The sequence below is a fragment of the Scylla paramamosain genome, chromosome 19 (assembly GCF_035594125.1).
Source record: "Scylla paramamosain isolate STU-SP2022 chromosome 19, ASM3559412v1, whole genome shotgun sequence".
NCBI lineage: Eukaryota > Metazoa > Arthropoda > Malacostraca > Decapoda > Portunidae > Scylla > Scylla paramamosain.
The window spans coordinates 3,444,617-3,466,092 of record NC_087169.1 but is presented as its reverse complement, the minus strand read 5'-3'; the positions used below and the strand labels follow the sequence as shown (position 1 = coordinate 3,466,092).

Below are 21,476 nucleotides of genomic sequence, written 5' to 3'. Positions count from 1 at the left end.
AAGAGGAGAGGAGAACAGAGGAGAGGAAAGAAAAGAGGAGAGGAAAGAAAAGAGGAGAGCAGAGAAGAGGAGAGGAGAGGACACAGAAGAGAAGAGAGGAGGAGAGGAGAGGATAGAGAAGAGAAGAGAAAAGGAGAGGAGAGGAGAGAAGAGAAGAGAAGATAAGAGGAGAGGGGAGGAAAGAGAAGAGAAGAGAAGAGAAGAGAAGAGAAGGGAAGAGAAGAGAGAAGAGAAAAGAAGAGAAAAGAGAAGAGAGAAGAGAAAAGAAGAGAGGAGAGGAGAGGAAAGGAGAGGAGAGGAGAGGAAAGGAGAGGAGAGGAGAGGAGAGGAGAGGAGAGAAAAGAAAAGAGAAGAGAAGAGATGAGAAGAGAAAAGAGAGGACAGGAGAGGAGAGGAAAGTGAAGAGAAGAGGAGAGGAGAGGAGAGGAGAGAAGAGGAGAGGAGAGAAGACAAGAGAAAAGAGAGGACAGGACAGGCGAGACGAACGAGAGAGAAACAAGTGTAAAGCGAGACGAGACGAGACGAGACGAGACGAGACGAGACGAACGGGACGAACGAGACGAGACGAACGAGACGAGACGAACGGGACGAACGAGACGAGACGAACGAGACGAGACGAGACGAGACGAACGAGACGAGACGAACGGGACGAACGAGACGAGACGAACGAGACGAACGAGACGAACGAGACGAGACGAACGAGACGAACGAGACGAACGAGACGAACGGGATGAACGAGACGAACGAGACGAGATGAACGGGACGAACGAGACGAACGAGACGAGATGAACGGGACGAACGAGACGAGACGAACGAGACGAACGAGACGAACGAGACGAGATGAACGGGACGAACGAGACGAGACGAACGAGGCGAACGAGACCAGACGAGACGAGGCGAACGAGACGAGACGAGACGAACGAGACGAGATGAACGGGACGAACGAGACGAACGAGACGAGATGAACGGGACGAACGAGACGAACGAGACGAGATGAACGGGACGAACGAGACGAACGAGACGAGATGAACGGGACGAACGAGACGAACGAGACGAGATGAACGGGACGAACGAGACGAGACGAACGAGGCGAACGAGACGAGACGAACGAGGCGAACGAGACCAGACGAGACGAGGCGAACGAGACGAGACGAGACGAGACAAGACGAGTGAAAGGGACATGACGAGCGAGACCAGACGAACAAGACGAGACGGAATGTGAGGGGGAGACAGGACAGGAGAGGGGAGGGGAGGAGAGGAGAGGGGAGGGGAGGGGAGGGGATCAGAGGAGAGAGGAAGAGACAAGACAGGAAAAGATGGGAGAGGAGAGGAGAGAAAGGACAGGACAAGACGGGACAGGACAAGACGAAGTGACAGAACAGGACGGGACGGACAGAACAGGACAGGACAGGGCAGGACAGGACAGGGCAGGACGGGACTTTACAAGACGAAGAGACAGAACAGGACGGGACGGACAGAACAGAACAGAACGGGACGAACAGAACAGAACAGGACAGGACAGGACGGGACGGGACAAGACAAAGCAGTATGGGAGAAAAGGAGAGGAGAGGAGAGGAGATGGGAGGAGAGGACAGGAGAGGAGAGGAGAGGAAAGGGGAAGGGAAAGAGAGGGGAGGGGAGGGGATGGGAGAGAAGAAGAGAAAAGAAGAGGAGAGAAGAGAAGAGGGGAGGGGAGGGGAGGGAATGGGAGAGGAGAGGAAAAAAGAAGAGGAGAGTGGAAGGGAAGGGACTGGACGGGAACGCCTCCCCCAGCACATCCCTGTCTCGCTTCTCGACATCCTTTTCGTTCCTCAGCTGCACCTGGCGTCGCTCCCAGGCTGCGGCTGTCTGCCTCGCCCAGGCGACGCGGGCTGGGCCGGTGGGACGCGGTGGCTGGTGCGATCACAGCGGCGCACATGGTTTGTATTCGTTTCTTCCAGTGACAGGGTGGTCTGAGGGCAGCACATAATAAAAAATTATTATCGCAAAAAGACTGCAAAAAGAGAGCTCTCTGATTGGTGGACGAGATCACTACTAACTCTAAGCTGGTCCTCCTCACGGGGCACTCAGCCAATAGGGGCCTTTACTGACACCCTCCCTCCCACACACACTTCTACACACTTCCAGTGTAGTGTAGTGTAGTGTAGTAATGATGACTATGCTAATATAGGGATTTTGTTTAAGAGAGAGAGAGAGAGAGAGAGAGAGAGAGAGAGAGAGAGAGAGAGAGAGAGAGAGAGAGAGAGAGAGAGAGAGAGAGAGAGAGAGAGAGAGAGAGAATATTAAGTAACAACTGAGTAAAGAAGTCAAATACCATTAATATCACACACACACGGCGAGGCGAGGCAAATGAGCAAGCCTTTTAATAACGTAGTACCTGTTCACCTAGCATCATATATATATATATATATATATATATATATATATATATATATATATATATATATATATATATATATATATATATATATATATATATATATATATATATATATTCAGAGATGTAACCCGAGGGATTGTGGCCTCGCTGTCCCCTTGTGTGGTGTGTCACGGGTCTGAGTCCTGCCCAGATTAGATTCAGATTCAGATTCAGATAGTTTATTGACCACAGGAAAAAAATAAATAAATTATACAATTTAAAATACATACAGTTCTGGTCCAAAATACAGTAACTTCTCTTAATAGCACTATGCGAATGATATACATTAAAACTTTTATAACACATTTAAAACACAAATGCAATAGTAAAAATAAGTAAAACACATAAAATAATCCTTAAAGATGGGGCAGGAATCCAGCAAACATCACACTACGGGGGTAACATCTTAAGACTTGGAGATGCATACATAACTTTATCACTTAAACAACGCTAATAATTTATGCACTATAAAACACACATTATCATAATCAGTTCTGTCTACCAACAATTGATGAACAGTTGTGACATTATATGTTAATCTAAGGGTCAAAGACAAAGGAAAAGTCTCGATGACATGTGTCTCGGTCTGCACGAGGCCGCAGGGACACAGCCTCTCCTCCATGGGAAGGCGACCACGTCCCCGACGGTTCCAGCGACCTGTTTCTACCGCCAGGGAATGAGCACTGAGACGAAGTCTTGTCCATGACACACGCTCTATCTCGTTCACTCTAGTAGTTCTTGTGTATATATCATGTACTATTAGATTCGGGTTAATTTGTTTATAAAAGGTCAACCTATTTAACAACTAATTCCTAATATTAAGTCTCATTCTGTGCTTGGCATCTTCCACATCGTTAAAATCATTTATAGTCATATCTGTGATATACCTAGACACTTGATCGTTGTAATTTAACACTAACCTCAGTACGTGCATCAACGGGTCATCAACTATATCGTTTCTTTCTGTCCACACTTTATGAAAATATTTCCTTTGTTTTTCCTTAACAAGCGTTTTAAGTGAGGGTAAACCTAATTCCACCATGCAAATGTCATTATTAGTAGTTATTCTCACACCTAATAATTCCTTTATGCACCATTTGTATAGTTTCTCTATAGGTTTTAAGTCACAGCTGAGCCACGATTCGCATCCGTATAGCACCGAAGTAGTAACACAAGCATCAAAAACTTTTCTCTTAATATAAAATGGTACATCATTATTCCTATTGATAAAAGATATAGATTTTAAAACATGACACATCTTTTTGTTTGCATAGTGACATTGGTCACTATGAGCTCTGAGTTAACGGCTGGCTGGGTGACCAGCAGACACCCATAGATGAATCACACACACACACACACATCTACGTAGCATCTAAATAGTAGTTTCGGATAATGTTCTAAAATTCTAATGTTATAATTTAACAAGGATTTTACATCACCAATGAGGACAAATCCTCGTGATAATGAGGCAATCATAACTACAGTCTTTGAAAATAGTCCTTATGAAAATGTAAAGCCTTTAGGAATACGAGTCACTTTTATTTTGGTTTGCAACACACTAAGCCAACGATCACACCACGCTGAACACACCGCCGTCCGCACTGCTTCTCCTCCGAGCAGCGAAGTCAAGCAGCGTTGGGTCTGGTTACAACTTGGATGGCCTAGCAGGAAGAAGTTGCGTGTTGCTTGAAGTATCTGTTATTCTCAGCTGTAGGCAAACTAATGACGCTCTCCCTGGGAACACTTGCCTCATGCACTGTGTCTTCCTATTGCTGTGTGTCACTTGTCTGTCTCACTGTTTGCCACATTATTTTTTTCCTTATCTCTTGTAGTTTTCTCTTGTCGTCATTACGTTACCTATGTCGTTTCTGTCATTATCACTTTATAATTTTTTTCTTTCTTGTTATTGTTCCTTTATGTTCTTGATATTTTTTTCTTCAGTTTTTTTTTTCGGTGTGGTATTTCTCCTCGTTCTCCTCCTCCTCCTCCTCCTCCTCTTCCTCCTATTCTACCTGCTCTTCCTCTTTTTTTTTCTTCTTCCTCCTTCTTTTTTTCTTTTTCTTTCTATTTTCTTGTTGTTCTTCCTCTTAACATTCCTTTTATAAGTTTCCCTCTCAGACGAATAAAGCGCTGCACCTATGGCAGACAAATCTCTTGGACGGCTTGCTACATTTAGCATAAACTGGAAAGCAGACACCTGTATATTTAGCTTGGAATTGCAACCGCTATCTTGCCATCACGTTCCCCCATACGTGACTCCCTGGCCTGTCGGGTAAGTGCTACTGGGGCGTAATTTTTCACCTTCCTCCCCGACTTGAGCCTCGAGACGTTACCCAGTCAGCGGCAAACTTGAGAAGAGGAAGAACAACAACAACAACTCCTACAGCTCTTGATCTCACTGTTCTCATCTTCGTCCTTGTTGTTGTTGTTGTTGTTTTTGTATATACAGAGATAAATTTGAAAATGTGTCCCTGCTACCACTGTCTTGTGCCTCATCATTACGTGAGGAGCCATTGTGTGGAGCATCACTCATGATCTACAGCGACATGTGGCCGTGCAAAGGAGCGGGCAAGGACGCGGGGCTGCAAGGAGGCAGTAGACACCTGCCGAAATGATAATTACTCCCAGTGAGGTCTAAAGCACTGGACCAGGAAGTGCTGTGAACCTGTCATTAAACCCAGCTGTCACCTCACTGAATGTTTCCCTTTGTGTCTCACAACACAAGGGGACAGTCACAGCCTGCCCTCTAAAGACAACCTTCTTCCTTCACACTATAAATACAAACATCTAATTATACACACATCCTTCACTCAAAAGTCAAAATTAGCATGGCGACTCCTGCACCAGCATCGGAGTACCCATCTAGGGAGGAGACCTCTAAAGTTTCTATATTTTTTTTAGTATAAATAGGTTTTTGTTTGGTTTTATAATTTTTTGTAGGAATATGATTTCTCATCGTGGAAGTTATAGGTGTAGTTCATTCCCTGAGAAATTTGTGTAGTGTTTCCTGTGACATGTGAGGGTTTGTGTTGATGTTGCTGGCTTTAAGCTTTACTTTTAAATTCATCCCAATTGGTTTTGTTTAGATCGTTTATAGGTGGAGAAAAGATTTTAATTTGTTGTGATGTAATCATTATGAAAATAGATAAGTGGTCAGATGGGGTGGCGGGGCCAGGCTGTACCAGTATATTGTCATCAGTTTTGCTGTTGGAAAGTACGACGTCACGGGGACATAAACCATTACGTGATAGATAAGTGGGAAAGTAGTGGTAGTAGTAGTAGTAGTAGTAGTAGTAGTAGTACTACTAGTAGTAGTAGTAGTAGTAGTAGTAGTAGTAGTAGTAGTAGTAGTAGGACGAGGAAAAGTAGGACGACGAGGACAACGACGATGATGGCCACGACGATAAGGAGGAGGAAAGGCAGAATGATGATAATAATAATGATGATGATGATAATAATGTTGGTAGTAAGAAGAAGAAGAAGAAAAGAAGAAACAAAAAAAAAGAAGAAAGAAAGAACAGGAGGAACAGAGGGAAAAAGAAGAAAAGGAGAAGCATAAGATACGACTTCCGCCAAACGCCAAACACGAGGACTGAGGTTCAAGACAACAGTGAGGTGCACAAGACGCAAACTGACACACATGTAGTGAAGGTGACAGAGGACTGATAGAGAGGATGGCTGGGGCACGCAGAGAGGATAACAGAAGCCAGAACACCTGGAAGACTTATGTTTGGAGAAGTGGCAGGAGGAAGATGGAGAGGCAGGCCAAGAGCTGCATGGGAGGGTCAGTGAAGCAAGCAGCTGGAGGGAACACTTGCACACAACTGAATCTTCAGGCCGCACCCTATACAAACAACTTCCTTCACCTTCAAGATTTATCTATTTATTTATTTATTTATTTATATTTATTATTATTATTATTATTATCATTATTATTGTTGTTGTTGTTGTTGTTGTTGTAATATCCCTACAAGTTTATCAACCTCCTGTACCTTCAAATTGTTGTTGAACATTTTAACTGATGGTCCCACATACAGCTAGGCCCTAACACTGTATACTAACAAATTTAGACCTCACACACCAATCTCAGAATTTCTTCATAATTACACAGAATTATCAGTTCTTACACGTGTCCACTTAACTTACGACATCTTGTGATAGGATTATTATTTTTTTTTTTTATGACCCGCATAACAATCTGGGAACATGGCTTTTACGGTTTCACATTGTCACAAAGCGTACACAGGGATGTTTCTTCCGCTATCGCACCATTCTCCTCTCTCAATATATATATATATATATATATATATATATATATATATATATATATATATATATATATATATATATATATATATATATATATATATATATATATATATATATATATATATATATATATATATATATATATATATATATATATATATATATATATATATATATATATATATATATATATATAAGTAGTTGGGAAATTGCCACCAGAGTCGCCCTTCGCAATATGGCATGCCGTCAGAGTCGCCCCTGGGTGGGTGGGGTGGGGGGTGGGGTCCCCCCACCCCCCAACCCCACCCCACCCCAGGGGCGACTCTGACGGCATGCCATATTGCGAAGGGCGACCCTGGTAGCAATTTTCCATAGACCCAGGCTTGGGAAGGGGGGGGTGATTCACGACGGCAAACACCAAGGGGGAGGGGGGGGGGGGAGCGGGACGGTGACGGCGACACTGACGGAGAGGTGGGGAGGCGTGCGTCCTTATCCTTCGGGGACGATGGAGGATGGGAGAGGGGAGGGGGGAGGGGGAGGGGGAGGGGGGGATGGGGATCCCATCCCACCCCCTGGAGCGACTCTGATGGCATGCCATATTGCGAGTGTGGACCTTATCAAGTTGCAATGGGGAAACCTGACAGCAATTTTCCGTAGACTTCAGTGGCAGTCCATTTCAGGATGGAGACCCAGGCTTGGGAAAGGGGAGGGTGGCGATTCACGACGGCAACACCAAGGGGTGGGGGGGAGGGAGGGGGGAGGGACGGTGACGGCGACACTGACGGAGAGGTGGGGGGGCGTGCGTCCTTATCCTTCGGCGACGATGGAATGACTAAATGAATCAATGATGGTGGGTGGAAAATAATTGAGTGAAAGGAGGGGGGGGGGGTGTGGACTGGCGGCCAGACGTGGAAGTCGCCACACACACGCGTGGTTAGGTGACTGTGACGGCAATGCCGTGTAGGTCGCCCTTTCACGTCCCTCCCCCCACCCCCAACCCACCCACCCAGGGGCGGCTCTGACGGCAAGCCATATTGCGATGGTGATCCTGATAGCAATTTTCCATAGACCCAGGCTTGGGAAGGGGGGGGGGTGATTCACGACGGCAAACACCAAGGGAAGGGGGGGGGGAGCGGGACGGTGACGGCGACACTGACGGAGAGGTGGGGGAGGCGTGTGTCCTTATCCTTCGGCGACGATGGAATGACTAAATGAATCAATGATGGTGGGTGGAAAATAATTGAGCGAAAGGGGGGGGGGGGGTGTGGACTGGCGGCCAGACGTGGAAGTCGCCACACACACGCGTGGTTATGGGGACTCTGACGGCGCTGCCATGAAAGTCGCCCTTTCCCTTTCATTCACAAGAATCCTGGAGGGTGGGATGACTGAGTGTTACCATTGCGTGTTCCCTCCGACACCTCAGTACATTCCAAGGTTGCCACCGCTGGATGGTCAAGGTCGGGTGGAAGGGAATGGGGTGGGGGGAGGACCGCACGTGTCAGGAAAGTGGCAGGCGATGACCGCCAGGTCCCATGCGGCCTTACGCCGCCAGGAGTCATGCAGGTTTTTTTTTTTTTTTTTTTTTTTTTTTTTTTTTTTTTTTTTTTTGGCGGGAACGGGAAGTTGAGGGCTTAGAATGGGCCGCCACGTGGACGTCACGCGCTAGTTGCCCGCGCGGATCCTGGACAGTCTGGGTGGCGAGACTTGCCATCACGCGTTCCCTCCGACATCTCAATACATCCCCTATGGTCAAGGTCGTCGCGACAGCCTCACGAGGTTCCGTTACCTGTCCATCGTTTTTACCTGGAGGAAGCATCTGTGACGGCCAGGGCGGAGTGGCGGCCTCTTCCACTTTCACCGACCGCCAGCGGCGTGGGCTGACGTAATACTTATGCCGGATGGTCACCTTATTATTATTATTATTATTATTAATATTATTATTATTATTATTATTATTATTAGAAAGGTTATGCAGAGTCGATGGAACATTTTATTTTTATTAGGACAAATACAGCTCATTGCTTATTAGGGCAAATACATCTCTTTCATTCAAAACATTTGCGAATTGAAGGCGAAGAGATCATCGTCATCGCTGTCAATGACGGGCGTAGTTTTAATAACTCTAGGAACCAGCTTCTTACGAGGGGCGGCTGGAGCAACGGGGAGTTTTGGTGTGCTGTCGTCCTCTGGCGTGTTAGGGGGAATATTTTTTTTTTTTCTGTTTTCCTGCGACTTCTTCACCTCCTGACCCTCTTTGCCGCCTACTGTCGACTCATCTGACCGTTGCGGCTGTGCTTCGGTCGGAGGTGGCATCAGCGACTCCTGAGGTGGCGGAATCGACTGCGATGTCGGCTGCTGCTGTTGCGACTCCTGTCCTGATGGAGCGTCAGGAGGTGGGCTGGCCGGCAGTGGCGACATGTCGTCATCACTAAAGATCAATTTCTTCTTTGCAGGTTCTGACATTTTCTCCACATTGACATCCTCATGGTCAGCACGGCTTCGCTTACCCCCAGCATCGCCCAGATAGATATCAAAGCGGAAAGAGATGCGTTCTGTAACAGACAAAAAAAAAAAAAAAAAAAAAAAAAAAACGATGAGAACAATGGAAAAGTTTTTATTTCCCCTCCCACTCTCCCTCTTCTTATTCATTGGCAAAGAACGTTAATGTAATTTACAATGGTGAAGATGTCAGATGCCGTGCAAGGTAATGGCGTACTCACCCGCAGTTCTCAAGATGAAACGTTTGTTAGCTTGCTCCATTCTTGGAGATGAGGCTTCGACGTCCGACTGGGTTGAGAGGTGATGGCGAAGTGACGCTTATCCGTCAGCAATTACCCCATATTGACCCCCTTTCCCACCCCCACCCCACCCCCCAATCTACCTTATTACCGCTTTACAGATGTTACGACATCTCGCCCGGCTGCCAGCTGGGCAAAACGTAGGCATGCAATGCGGCATATTACGAAATATTACGTATGCCATACGAGTAATTTTTTTGTCATTATATAGATATTGATGCTTTTTGAAGGTGGCGTGAATAATGCACATTGCACGTTTTAATGTATGCCAACTCAGTAGAAGGCAAAAGAACATGCAATAAATGCCACACACGAGGGAATTCAACCCCTGAAGTCGATAATTTAATGTGCTAATTTTCATATGTGGACAAGTTTGCATAAAATGATGTAAGACAGCGGAATTGTATTTGGGATGCAAGTTATAGCTATCGTAATAGCCTATGGTCTGACTTTGAAAATTAAGATAAACAGTAATCCAGTGGCCCATGGTCTTTGAGTCACTCAATGTATTTAGAATGAAAACGCATGGCTTCACCTGTTTTCTGGCAAGATTTATCAGATCTGTCACATGGCGATGATCGTGACAGCCTAAAAAATAAACTCGATCGCCCAAGATGCCTGCTAGACCGGCCTGTATTTCACGTGCATTCATGACGGCTTATGCGCGGACAATGCAGCGAACGTGACGATAATGATCAATTTCTCTGACGCCAGTAGTGTCGGCGAAAAACATTATGACGCGGTTGTGATTACGTCCCTTGGCAAACGACAGATTAATTCTTAGATTTCCTGATTTATCCAGAGGGATGGCATTGTGCACGTCCTCCGTCACAAAGTTAAAGAAACATACTGTCCGACCTTTATTGAATGCATCAAATGTTAGGGAATTACGCGTGTCCAATCCTAGTGACTCAAGGGTCGTGTAAAACAATTTTGACGCGTGATGCGGGAAAGAGCTGCGAACGTTATAAATGGTCGCCCCGTTCACGGTGATATGTACATGTGACAGATCGGCGTGTTGAAAATATAAACCATTCTTATCAATTACGCCTTGTAAGCTGTCCATATCAACTATTGCCATGGTCAAATTTTGAGGTATGATTTGCGCGAAAGGTAATTCGGCAATCAAAGACGTTTGATTGGCGGCTAACACATACGTTTTATTGAGCGTTCTATTAAAAGTGTATTGCATTGGATTTCGAGTCAAGGAGTTATTTAACGATTCTAAGGCGGGCGGATGTGGCGTGACGCGGTCAACCCATAACTTAGCCATCTCGAGCTTAAATTTGAAACTGCTGGCATCTTGGTGTGAATTAAGAATCCATGTTTTGTTAGCCAATTCTAATCGAATTCTCACATCAACAGAGTCAAGCAGATAAGCGTCCAGACTTGATATATCCGAAAACAAAGGCGCAGTCATCGAAATGCCGTGCGTTTTACAATCTTTCATCATTTGTTTCTCGTCTTTATTCCCTCCCATGAAATAGTCTTCATCAAATTTATTGATTATGCCTTTTGATCCATCATAATCGCGGTGGTAGAAGGCGACGCGACCGATAGAGTCAATTTTATCCTGAGGGATTGTTGTAATCATTTTAATGAAGGCGTGATAGTTGAACAAAGAGGATGACTCCACAAGCTGTTCGTTAAAATAACAAGCGCATGACTTAAACATCGTATTATTCAAACCATTACTAAAAACGACGTGATCGCCATAGTCTAGTGGCGCGCCGTCTGCCTTCGTCGCGCTAACTCGCAATTCTAGAGACAGCGTTGATAGATCCAAAAATTGCCCTGGAATACCAGGCAGTCTAAATTCAATGTAAGGATCGTTGATCCCCGCATGATTATTAGCATTTGCATCTAAATTAACGGGTAATACGTCCAACTTTCCCCTCGCAGCGACTGACGATTCGATGGTATGCAAGCGATTCACCCGCGGAAAGTTCTCACTCACGGCCGTCAGATAATTGCTCAGGGGGGTGGAGGTCGCTCCACCCTGCACATCCGGACCGTAATGAGTCATCTTTGCGACTAAGCTAAATATTGAAGATATCTGCTTTATAGCAAGTCTTTCTTTTCAGTTGCCTGGTTGGTGGTTTTCTCTTTTTTTTTTTTTTCCGACTCCAACTTTCCTCTTTTTCATTACTCGTCCGCCTCGAACTATCCTTTCCCCCACACCCTTCACGGCTGCAACACCTCTATTTCTTAATGATTCGCGAAGTCGCTTCCCTTCTAAAACATCTGTTAATAAACCTTTTCCCATTTGGAGCGCTTCGGGTGCTACAGGGAATTGCTCTTTTAGCAAAGCCACTCAAAACGGAAAATAGACCGCCACCTCTTCTTGAATGGGGTGGAATAAAAACCCGGATGTCGTCTAAACCTCCACCTTTGCTTTGCGTAAAAAGCAAGTCGTATTCCGCTCGAGTGGGAGGTGTGAACGCTCTCGTCATGATGGTTGTCACGTCATGAATAAGACGTCGAGCATAATCACCGGCTATTTATTTCTGTCTGATATGCTGCTCCCGCCATGATCAAAATAAATAATAACGGTCACCCCAATTAAGGAATACATTTATACTCGATTTGTCAAACACACATCAACTTTATTTTAAAATTTACATGATATAGTTATTCAGACTTCCTCACCAGAATAGTTTCAACTCCAAAAGGTTGAAGTCGCTGCGCCAGCCCTTCCACCATAGGCAGGTAATTATTCTTCCACTCATCCTGGCAGCGACCTCTACATCCCAGTCCTTCCGGGATAATAATTTGCTCTACTTCAGCGTTCGCCATGGCTAGCAGGGCAATCTTTTTCAGGCAATTCTGGAAGTGTTGACGTCGATTCACGCTTGTATCCATCTTGAGTCCTTCCACGTAAGGCAAATCCTTCGACGTCGCGATTGCCTGTCGCGCCTTCTCGTTTCCCTCGACGGCCTCGCCCCAACCATACTGAGTCACGCAGGCCACCAGGTGAGGGAGATTTACGCTTCCTGTGGGAGGCGCGTGGATAATGATACGTCCTGGGTCATCTCTCGTGTCTGCCGTGGCCCGATGAAGCGAGTAGAGTCTCTTTCTAGCTGCATGTGTATTTTCGTATGGGTAAATCGTTTTGAGATCCCGCGCAATCCCACTCGGTTCGGTGGAGACGGCATTTACTGAATAAATTATATAACAGCGGCGGTCGCGGAAGATGCCATCGGTCAGCTTGCCCTCGACCACCTTCATCTTGACGAGTAATTGGAGGGCTGATCCACACGTTGAACCCTCTGTGAGGGGAGTGAGGGGGAAATGTGACATCGCAGACCTTTATTCGCACGTATTGGTCGATATTACACCTTCTGCGTAGTAGAATTTATTCATTCAAATTGACGCAGGTGTTATTTTTTTTTCCTTTGTTGGTGGGAAGGGATGGAGGGCGGGGAACGTATTATTTATTAGGGGATGTGGGTTAGGGGGGGGTGAACCTTTTTTTGACCATAACCCTCATCAATTATCCATCCGTGGGCCTGCACCCCTGACGCGCCTAACACGTGCTCTCATGTATTATTGATGTACTTACTCGTTTACAGAGTAAGATGGGGAGCTTTCTCATTTAATATGCTTCCCAGATGTCACCGACCCCGCCACCTATCAGTTTACTTCGTTGAGTCGTATTTCTGATGGCATCCGCGGGGAGTTGCGCCATGCGAAGTAGCAGTGATAATAATGGACGCTTATCGGGTGAAAGTCTTTTCGCGGCCCCCTTTTCGTGACCGAGTACTCGTATGAGATCAAACACGCTTATGCCAGAAAATGGTGGAAGTAAGTTACCGCGCTCATCCCATGAAATCCCAGGTTTACCCTCCAATAATTTCAAGAGAGATAAACCATATTCTCTAAAGGAAGGAGGAACGGCAACTCGAATCAAATCATCCAAGGGTGGATTGACAGGTGCGCGTGGTGGTGGCGTCACGGTGGCGGCGTCGGGGAGGGCGGCAGCCGGTAGCGGAAGTGAAGTTTTTTTTTTTTTCTTGACTTGTTTTGACGTGAATCGGTGCTGAGTTGCGCTGTCGGTCGGTTTAAACTTACACCTCTCGGCAACTGAGACGGGAACTAAACAATATTCTTTCATCTCTGTAGTAAACTTGTTATTGCCGACACGGCTATCGGGAGTAACGCGGCCAATATGTTACCACCTCGTTTGGAGATTAGAATCGCATTCTTCTTGTACACGGGCGTCTTCTTCAAGGCTACAGTGCGAATATCACTCTTGAATTTTTTCAGGCGGTTAATGATGGTATCGTCGTCCGTCAGGCGTCTCTTCAAAAAGTTGGCGAATATTTCCGAGATGCAATTGACTTCGCGCTTATTCAAACTTTGCAAGACCTGCTTCCGCAATTTAGGGGTGACGTGCGAGAGGAGAAAAACCAAATCCTTGTACTTCAATATCAATGGTTTTTCCTCATCCATATCTTATACTAAGTCGTCCGCATCTATCCAGCTGTCAAATTTATCTGGGTACCCACGCCAGTGGACGAAGTACTTTCTCTTACCTCGCTCGACCTTCGATCGTAATATATCGACCTGGTAATGTGAGGGAAGAGAGGACTTGATTAATTCTTCCCTGTAGAAAGCGCCGGTCACGTCCTCCCCCGTCAAATCCCTTATGAAATAAATAGGGATTTTATGTGAGTAATCCACACGACTTATCTTAAAAAGCTCCTCGGTATTGTTGACGGTATAACCCTTATTGAATTTAAATTGCGTTCGGGAAGCACGTTGCAAGCGTACAATGTCTCCCACGTCTAATTTATGACTGACAACTTTCTTTCCCCTTGGCCGATTTAAATACATTCGTTTAAATTGCTTCCTGACTTGTGACAGCTCGCGGAGGCGGTGAACCTGAGCCGGCGTTTGGTTGCCGCCCAAACCGCGGTGTGGGGTGTGATTGTACGTATTTATTAGGGTGGGCAAGACGTTAATATACGTCAGTGTGTTGTTCTGCGTGAGATATTTATATATTTTTGTCTTTATGGTTTGGATGACCCTTTCTGCCAAACTCGCCTTTGTTTCACGCGAGTAATTGGAATACAAGGTAATACCTTTCAAAGTTAGATATTTTTTCACTGCTTGATTATAAAATTCGGATCCCTGATCGGTAAAAAGACGCGACACGCCTGTAAAACTCCCCGACTCTAGAACTTTTTTCAGCGCTTGCAGGCTACTGTGTCCGGATTTACTTGTCAGCGTTGCCACTTTCAAGTATCTGCTGAAAACGTCCAGGCAAAACATGATGTATCGGACGCCGCCATTGTGTCTGTGCAGCCTCGCAAAATCAGCCAAATCGCAAGTTAAAATGACGGACGGTTTAGGAGCGAGAATTTTTCGTCGCGGAAAACGTTTCAGTGTCGGCTTGTGAAGCGTATAAGTGCGGTTGCCCTGCAGAAATGCCCTCACATCGCGGAGTGTTAGATTCTTATCCCTTTTCTTCCCCTCTCTGTAGAGTGCTTGCACACCTCCTAAAGCCGCAGGATTCGTCATATCCCGGTAAAGTTCGTCCAAAACGGCGTTCATAGCAGATAGACTTTCTCACAGGGTGGCTCATCCACAATATTCGTGCGCAGTTGAATTTCTTCGGGTGCGTTCGGGGATAAATCACACAACAAATAACCGTGATCTCGTCTAAGCACGACATTTTTATAAATTTCCACAAAGTGTTTGGCGCGCTCCCTTCCATAAAGTTGCCTGCCCAGACATTCAATTTGATATATATCTCTGTTTTTCATAAGAATGTAATGTGAGGCATTTAAAGTTATCGTTCTAGCATACTTTCCGGGGAAAAAGACATTCTGTGCTATCATTATAACTGACAAATTTTTATGTCTCCCTTTGGTGAAAGCCTCTGCTATCGTTTGAGAATTGCCAGCCGTGAGGAAATTGTCATCTAATATCAGGAGTGTGTGCGTTTGCGGGTCGGCGTATGGACTGTTATCATCCATCACGGGATCAATAATTTTCTCATGCACTTCGACCTTATCTTGAAAAGGGGAATTCTGCTGCAGCGAATGCGATGAGACGCCACAAATGATAATTCTGTTAAATCCATGCTGATATTTCTCTATAATTTTATTGCAGAGGTGTGTTTTGCCGGAATTTGTATAACCTGCAATAATTATGCGTGCAGGATATCTGAAGAGATTCAGCATCTCTTCGCTAAATGTCTTGTCCATGTTAAGTTCAGAGGGTTACTAAAAGACGCTACGATATGTTTACAGTATTTATTACTTAACCTTTATTTACATGGTCATGTAGGTAACAGCATAACTAACCTCCCAGCTGCATCCTCATCCCTGCCTTCTAATTATGACGTGGATCTCCCCCGACCCACACCTCTTCCTCAACCTCCCCCGCCCCTCCCCCCCTCTCCTTAACCTAAGTACAAATGTTCTTACATTACCTCCTCCTCCTCATCCTCCTTATCCCACGTGGACAGTACAAATGTCCTTACAGTACATGAACAATCTCCTCATTCCTCTCCTTAACTCCATACTCAAAACAAATGTTCTTACATTACATGAATGGCAGCTGCTGGCGGCCGCGGTCTCTCTCCACCCCTTAATTATGACGTGAATAATGTCATGGAAGGCCACTCCCGATCACGACACAACCCATCCTCCACCTCCCCCTCTTCCTTAGCCTACGTGGTCAGAGCAAATGTTTTTTTACATTACATGAAGGGCGTCTGCTAGCAGCTGCGTCCTCTCTTTCTCTACCCCTTAATCATGATGTGAATAATGCCGCGGAAAGTCTCTCCCGATCACGCCACAGACCACTCATTACCCCATCCTCCCCCTCTTCCTCCCCCTCTTCCTCCTCCTCCTCCTCCTCCTCCTCCTCCTCCTCTTCCTCATCCACCTCCACCTCCCCCACATCCACCGCCACCTCCTCTTCCATCTCATTCTCCACATCTCTTTCCCGCGGATCATTGTCGGGGTGATAATACGCCCTTGAGGTATAGCCATCGATGTGAAAGCGCTTGTCATCAAAATGTGACAACGTACGCTTTCGCATACGAGTGGTACAAATTTGTCCTTTCACATTCCTGATATTATAGCAATCCACCATCCCACATGCGACATTATTAAGTGTTTCCCTATACTGCTGATGCAATATATTTTGCTGAAGGTGAGTTGGAATGCCTTTACCTCGAGATACTTGCTTGTCATCTTCCAACAGCAGCGAATACATCTTTGGCTTTAATATAATCGCCTCTTTGATGAGCGTGGATCCGGTTTCAGATTTCAACAAGCCTAGTTGACCCTTCCACTCCCCATTAAAACACGGGTGATCTGAAGCAAAGTTACTGGTGTCGAGAAAATTTGCCATGGGTCCATGTTTCAGTTCATCATTTAAGTTTGTAGGTATGTGCAGACTGAAAATGAAACTGTCAGTATCTTCATAAGCTAATTTAGCTCTCTCCCCATAATTAGCTTTGATGACACGATACCAAAAGTTGTACATGTACTTCTTTGCCACTTCTAAAATATGGTATCCCAAGTAATTTGGCTGCCTGATTTTAATCGTATTCTTACTGTTGACACATATGACTCGGTCCTCGCCTAATTGGTGGACCCTTTTAAAGGATGGATTTCTTGCATACTTCAGGAAAGACTTTCTTTTTGTCACTAATTTCTGCTGGAGGCCATACTTCACTTCAGATAACATGGATCTACCATAAACTGCGTTTGACATCAGTTTGCAAATGCGATTTTTAATGGCGCACGTCTCATTTTTACGCTGAGCGACGTTCCTTTCTATGAAAGGTTTCAGGTATGGAGCCTGTCTGAACCTATATATAGCATGAACACATTGTATTTCCAGTCCAAGTGAGAGTAAAAGTTGCAGCAATTCCAGACTGATGAGATGATCTTTCAGTCCCTTATGACTGGCCACGAGTTTACGATTTTTCTTCCCCAGCTTACGACCCTCAGCTTCTAACAGTCTTTTACTGTACGGCGAGATGTCATCTTCTGTAATAGTCATGTGTGCGAGGCACAGAGGGAACTCGTCCGTGATCCGAGCTACGTCGGGGGAAACGTCACAGCTGTCTAAATGCAGCCAGTAACCGACGTCGCCATCTGTCACATGATTCTGGATGCCAACTTCAAAAAAATCATCCATCTCTGACTGAGAAAGCTTTTTGATGTCACCCATAGGCAGGGAGGAACACATAACGCTTGCATATAATGAATTATAGTCCAGATAGAACACATAGGTGCCGGGTCCACCGTCGGGTTCGTGGTTTGACTGCAGGTGTGGCCTGACGCAAGTTACAAAGCCTCCTCGTACATTTCTTTTGATCAGGTGATACATGTTAGGGTCGTAAGGTGGATCAAGTTGAACGCCTGTCGACTTTAAAAAAGCGTCATAAGCATAAGAAGACAGTGACACGTAATGTGACACGTCCAGCCCATAAAATTCATGCAGGTATGATCTATATTTGAGATATGTGTCGGCTAATAATCCCACATCAATCTCACAATACAGTCTTATGTAATCGCCTAAAGTGCGGCAGGATGTCATACTCCACACGCTTTGAGCGTGTTCATATTCTCCAGGTGGCAGAGCCTTCCCCTTGAGCGTGTCATAAAATGCCTCACGAGGTGGCAATTGTCGATCTTCTAAGCGGCCAAGGTCGGTGATGTACTCATAACAAAGAAACTGTTTTTGAGTGCAAATTACACGCCTTACATCCTCGGGGAGGTAATTCACCATTTCCTGGGCGTAACGCGTGCTATAGCCCGCCTGCACGTGACTCTGAGCGAGATGACCGAGGCCAGCATTCATAATGGAAAGCGTGTCCTGAAACTGCAATTCCTTAATCCTTACTTTCAATAAATGCGATTCTGACTTGGCAAGGATGTCCACGTGCGACTCTGGCAAGTGAAGGTCTTTTATGATTAAGGAGACGTCAAAGCTCATATTATGTGCCAGAGTGATGAGATATTTCCTCATGTCACGACACTGGAGGTTGCATCGCGCGCACAAAGCCCCCTTGTAATTATTTTGTGGTAATGAGTGGTCATGATGTTTATGAGGTGGGGTTTTCACATTAAAGGGTTGATGGCAGAGCTCGCAGTGACGCTGACATTTGAAGTGGGCTTCATCCTCCGCAGACATGCTAATTGGATAGCTAACTACACTTTCCTTGATGATTCCCCAAGCATTGGATAGGCTATCAATGAAATTATTCACGGGATCTTCACCGAAATAACTTCTCTTTTCCACGACATCTCCATGCCTATTGATGATGAGATACGAGTATCCAATTGGGTCATGTTCAGCTATCACACTCCTATTCTCCTTAGGTTTTATCATAGTTTCAAAATCAAAAAATGCTAAGTATGCAGGCTGATAGGTGTAGGCAAAATTTTTAAATTTTACTTTTTCACCGTCACCTGGAAAGAGAAGAGTTTGAGTGAAGTCGCAGTGACACTCGTGATCGCTCAAACTGACAGACTTGGGAACTGAGCTGAAACATACTTTGCAAAACTGATGACCCTCTGGGGTGGGGCTGCTTCTCGTCAATTTCCGGTGCAGCTTCTCCACGTCTTTAATGAGCGTCGTATGTTTTCCACCTAGTAAAAGGAGTGAGACTACAGTTTTATACTTCCGCGAGCCTTTTCTTGATAATGTTAAATAGTATATCTCACCGCTTTTTGTCAGTGTATAAACGTCCAGAGACAGACAATTTAACCTTTCTAACTGACTCAAGTTCTCCCAAGTCACTGGACTGCATACTTTTCCGCGCGTGACGTATTTCTCTCCGCCATGCCGTCTCCGTAATATTTTTGGAATTCTTTTCCAAGGTACACCTCGAGCATGAAGTCTGAAAGCCGCCAAACACTGAATAACACAGGATGAATGTCGGCCATCAGGATTGAAAATTTCATTCCCTCCTCGCACGCCTCTAGGATAAGCAACATAATCTCCTATGCCACTACATGCGACGTGCAAGCAATAGTTGATGAAAAAATTCTGTACTCTTGAAATGATAAAACCAGATCCTTCAGTCTCGCTGGTAAGGCTTTCCAGCCGACTGTTCAGCTGATGGATCCATAAATCAACAAGGTCAGGCACATCTTGATAGGTGATCAGTCGTGCTCTAAAAGCAATATGAATGACTCGATGTTCATCCTCGCCTAAGGTAGAGAATTTCACTAGTAACAGAGAAATGTGTGAAAATATTTTCAGGGTGGGGGGGAATGGCGAGCCGTGTGACGTGAAATATGATCTAATTTCCCGTATAAAGAACTCCCTGTATTCGGTAAGTAGACCGAGTGGATCTCTGCTTACATGATCAGGTATGTCATATTGATGTCTGGTGAAGCTCCTCATAAAATTTTCCCTCGAGTCAATTAACCGCGGCTCTTCCGGCATCCCGCGCTCGTCAAGGTCTGCATCCGCCGACTCTCCTGCCATGCTGCGCTCATCGTGGTCCGCCTCCGCTTGTGGCGTGTCTGGGAAGAAAAAATAGAAGTAGCAGCGACAGTTTATTATTATTATTATTATTATTATTATTATTATTATTATTATTATTGAATTGATATTTACCTTGTGTAGGTAGTGAAGGACTTGAAGTCTCGGAAGAATTGAATACGTTCCCCGATAATCCACTCGGTCCCGGCCGTGGCGAGTCTTAAAAAAAAAGAATATTAGTAGTGGCGGTGGCACCGTATTTATTGCTTTATTATTTGTAGTATTTTTTTTTTCTCACCTCTTCCCCCGCCTCCGCGTGGGATGTCGCCTTGTGACGTCCGCCGACGTGGGCCTTCTACGCCGCCGTTCTGCTCAACCTCAATCGAGTGTGAGCCTGTACAGGAAGATGTGCTCAGAGCTCAAACTTGTAAAGATTGACAGTCATTTCATCTTTATTATTATACATTCCCGCCAAAATACGTAATAATGCTTACCAGAAGAAGCAGGATTGCCAACTTCGCAGGTGTGTTCTGGCGGTGGATGTGGAAACAGAAGTCCACACCGCTCGCATAAATCACACTGGTCTTCCACACATGAGGGGCAGGATGGATTAGTGTGCCATCTCCCACACACTTCACATAAAAGCCGCGCCTCTGCTGTTCCACAATGAACACCCATTTTTCTTTTCTTTTTTTTCTATAACATTGTCAACACTTTGTCCCGGCCGCCATGCCGCGCGGGGAAACACTGAAGCTTCCCGCGCAGATGGTCGCGAGGTGCGTGACTTGCCTCGGAAGTAGGCAACACCTGCCTGTTTCATTATCCTCCACTCCACCCATTATCCCACCTTGATCGATTCTCTTCAAAACTTTACGTCCGAGACGCAAAGTTAACGTGGTCTTATATGTAACACGCAAGTAACACTGTTTTCCCCATCTTCAAACTGAATAGGTTTGCCTCTTTGATTAGCAATTTTGATAGCCACACTCTCTATAGTTGATACAGAAAGTGGTTTATACGTAACTGAATTCGCACCTTTACTGGTGCTGTCGCCGGGGAGTGGTATGACGTCTAATATATTAACTAGTTGGTTACCAAATCGCGAGGGAGAAATGATGTCGGTATAAACGTACATATAATCCGTCCCTGCATCAGCTCGCGGTACGTACTGAGCGAATAATTTTATGGGTAATGAGGAGGAAGCTTCGCTCGCGCTGGAAGATGAAATGACATCGCCAGATCTTTGAAAGTAGACGGTGTAGCGAAAATTTGGATTGAAACCCAGAATGCGAGCTATATGCGATGCAAATTTTATACTTATATCACTGTAAATACGATCGTCATTAGGAGGGACAATCGCGTTATTCACAACGACCCGCTCCAAGTCGTGGTCATAATAAATGATATCCGAGTAAGGGAAATAGATCTTAAAGGAGTCATTCAAGATTGCTTGAAGTTCTCTCACTATCTGTCCATTAATCGCCTTAGTTATGGCCGGTATGTTCTTATCGGTAAAATTGGAGATGATA

At 45.3% G+C, this 21,476-nt stretch overlaps 1 protein-coding gene across 2 annotated transcripts; it reads right to left on the bottom strand.

The window, feature by feature from the left end:
• Positions 1–8,606: 8,606 nt before the first annotated feature.
• LOC135109593 (104 kDa microneme/rhoptry antigen-like) lies at positions 8,607–21,103 on the bottom strand. Of its 2 annotated transcripts, XM_064021016.1 has the most exons (5): positions 20,442–21,103; positions 20,246–20,341; positions 20,083–20,166; positions 19,825–19,988; positions 8,607–9,240 (listed from the first exon to the last, which is right to left on the bottom strand). In XM_064021016.1, the coding sequence occupies exons 1-5, from the start codon at positions 20,623–20,625 to the stop codon at positions 9,124–9,126; spliced, it is 645 nt and encodes a 214-aa protein (XP_063877086.1). In that variant the 5' UTR covers positions 20,626–21,103; the 3' UTR covers positions 8,607–9,123. The 2 variants fall into 2 exon arrangements, with proteins under 2 accessions (XP_063877086.1, XP_063877087.1); XM_064021017.1 differs by lacking the exons at positions 19,825–19,988; positions 20,083–20,166; positions 20,246–20,341; positions 20,442–21,103 and adding an exon at positions 9,409–9,556.
• Between the last annotated feature and the right edge of the window lie 373 nt (positions 21,104–21,476).

Coding starts and splice junctions, on each gene's coding strand:
- LOC135109593 (XM_064021016.1), bottom strand. CDS start 20,625: ATGGGTGTTCATTGTGGAACAGCAGAGGCGCGGCTTTTATGTGAAGTG. Junction 20,342..20,441: donor TGGCAATCCTGCTTCTTCTG/GTAAGCATTATT, acceptor CTTCCTGTACAG/GCTCACACTCGATTGAGGTT. Junction 9,241..19,824: donor AATATGACATACCTGATCAT/GTAAGCAGAGAT, acceptor TGTCTGTTACAG/AACGCATCTCTTTCCGCTTT.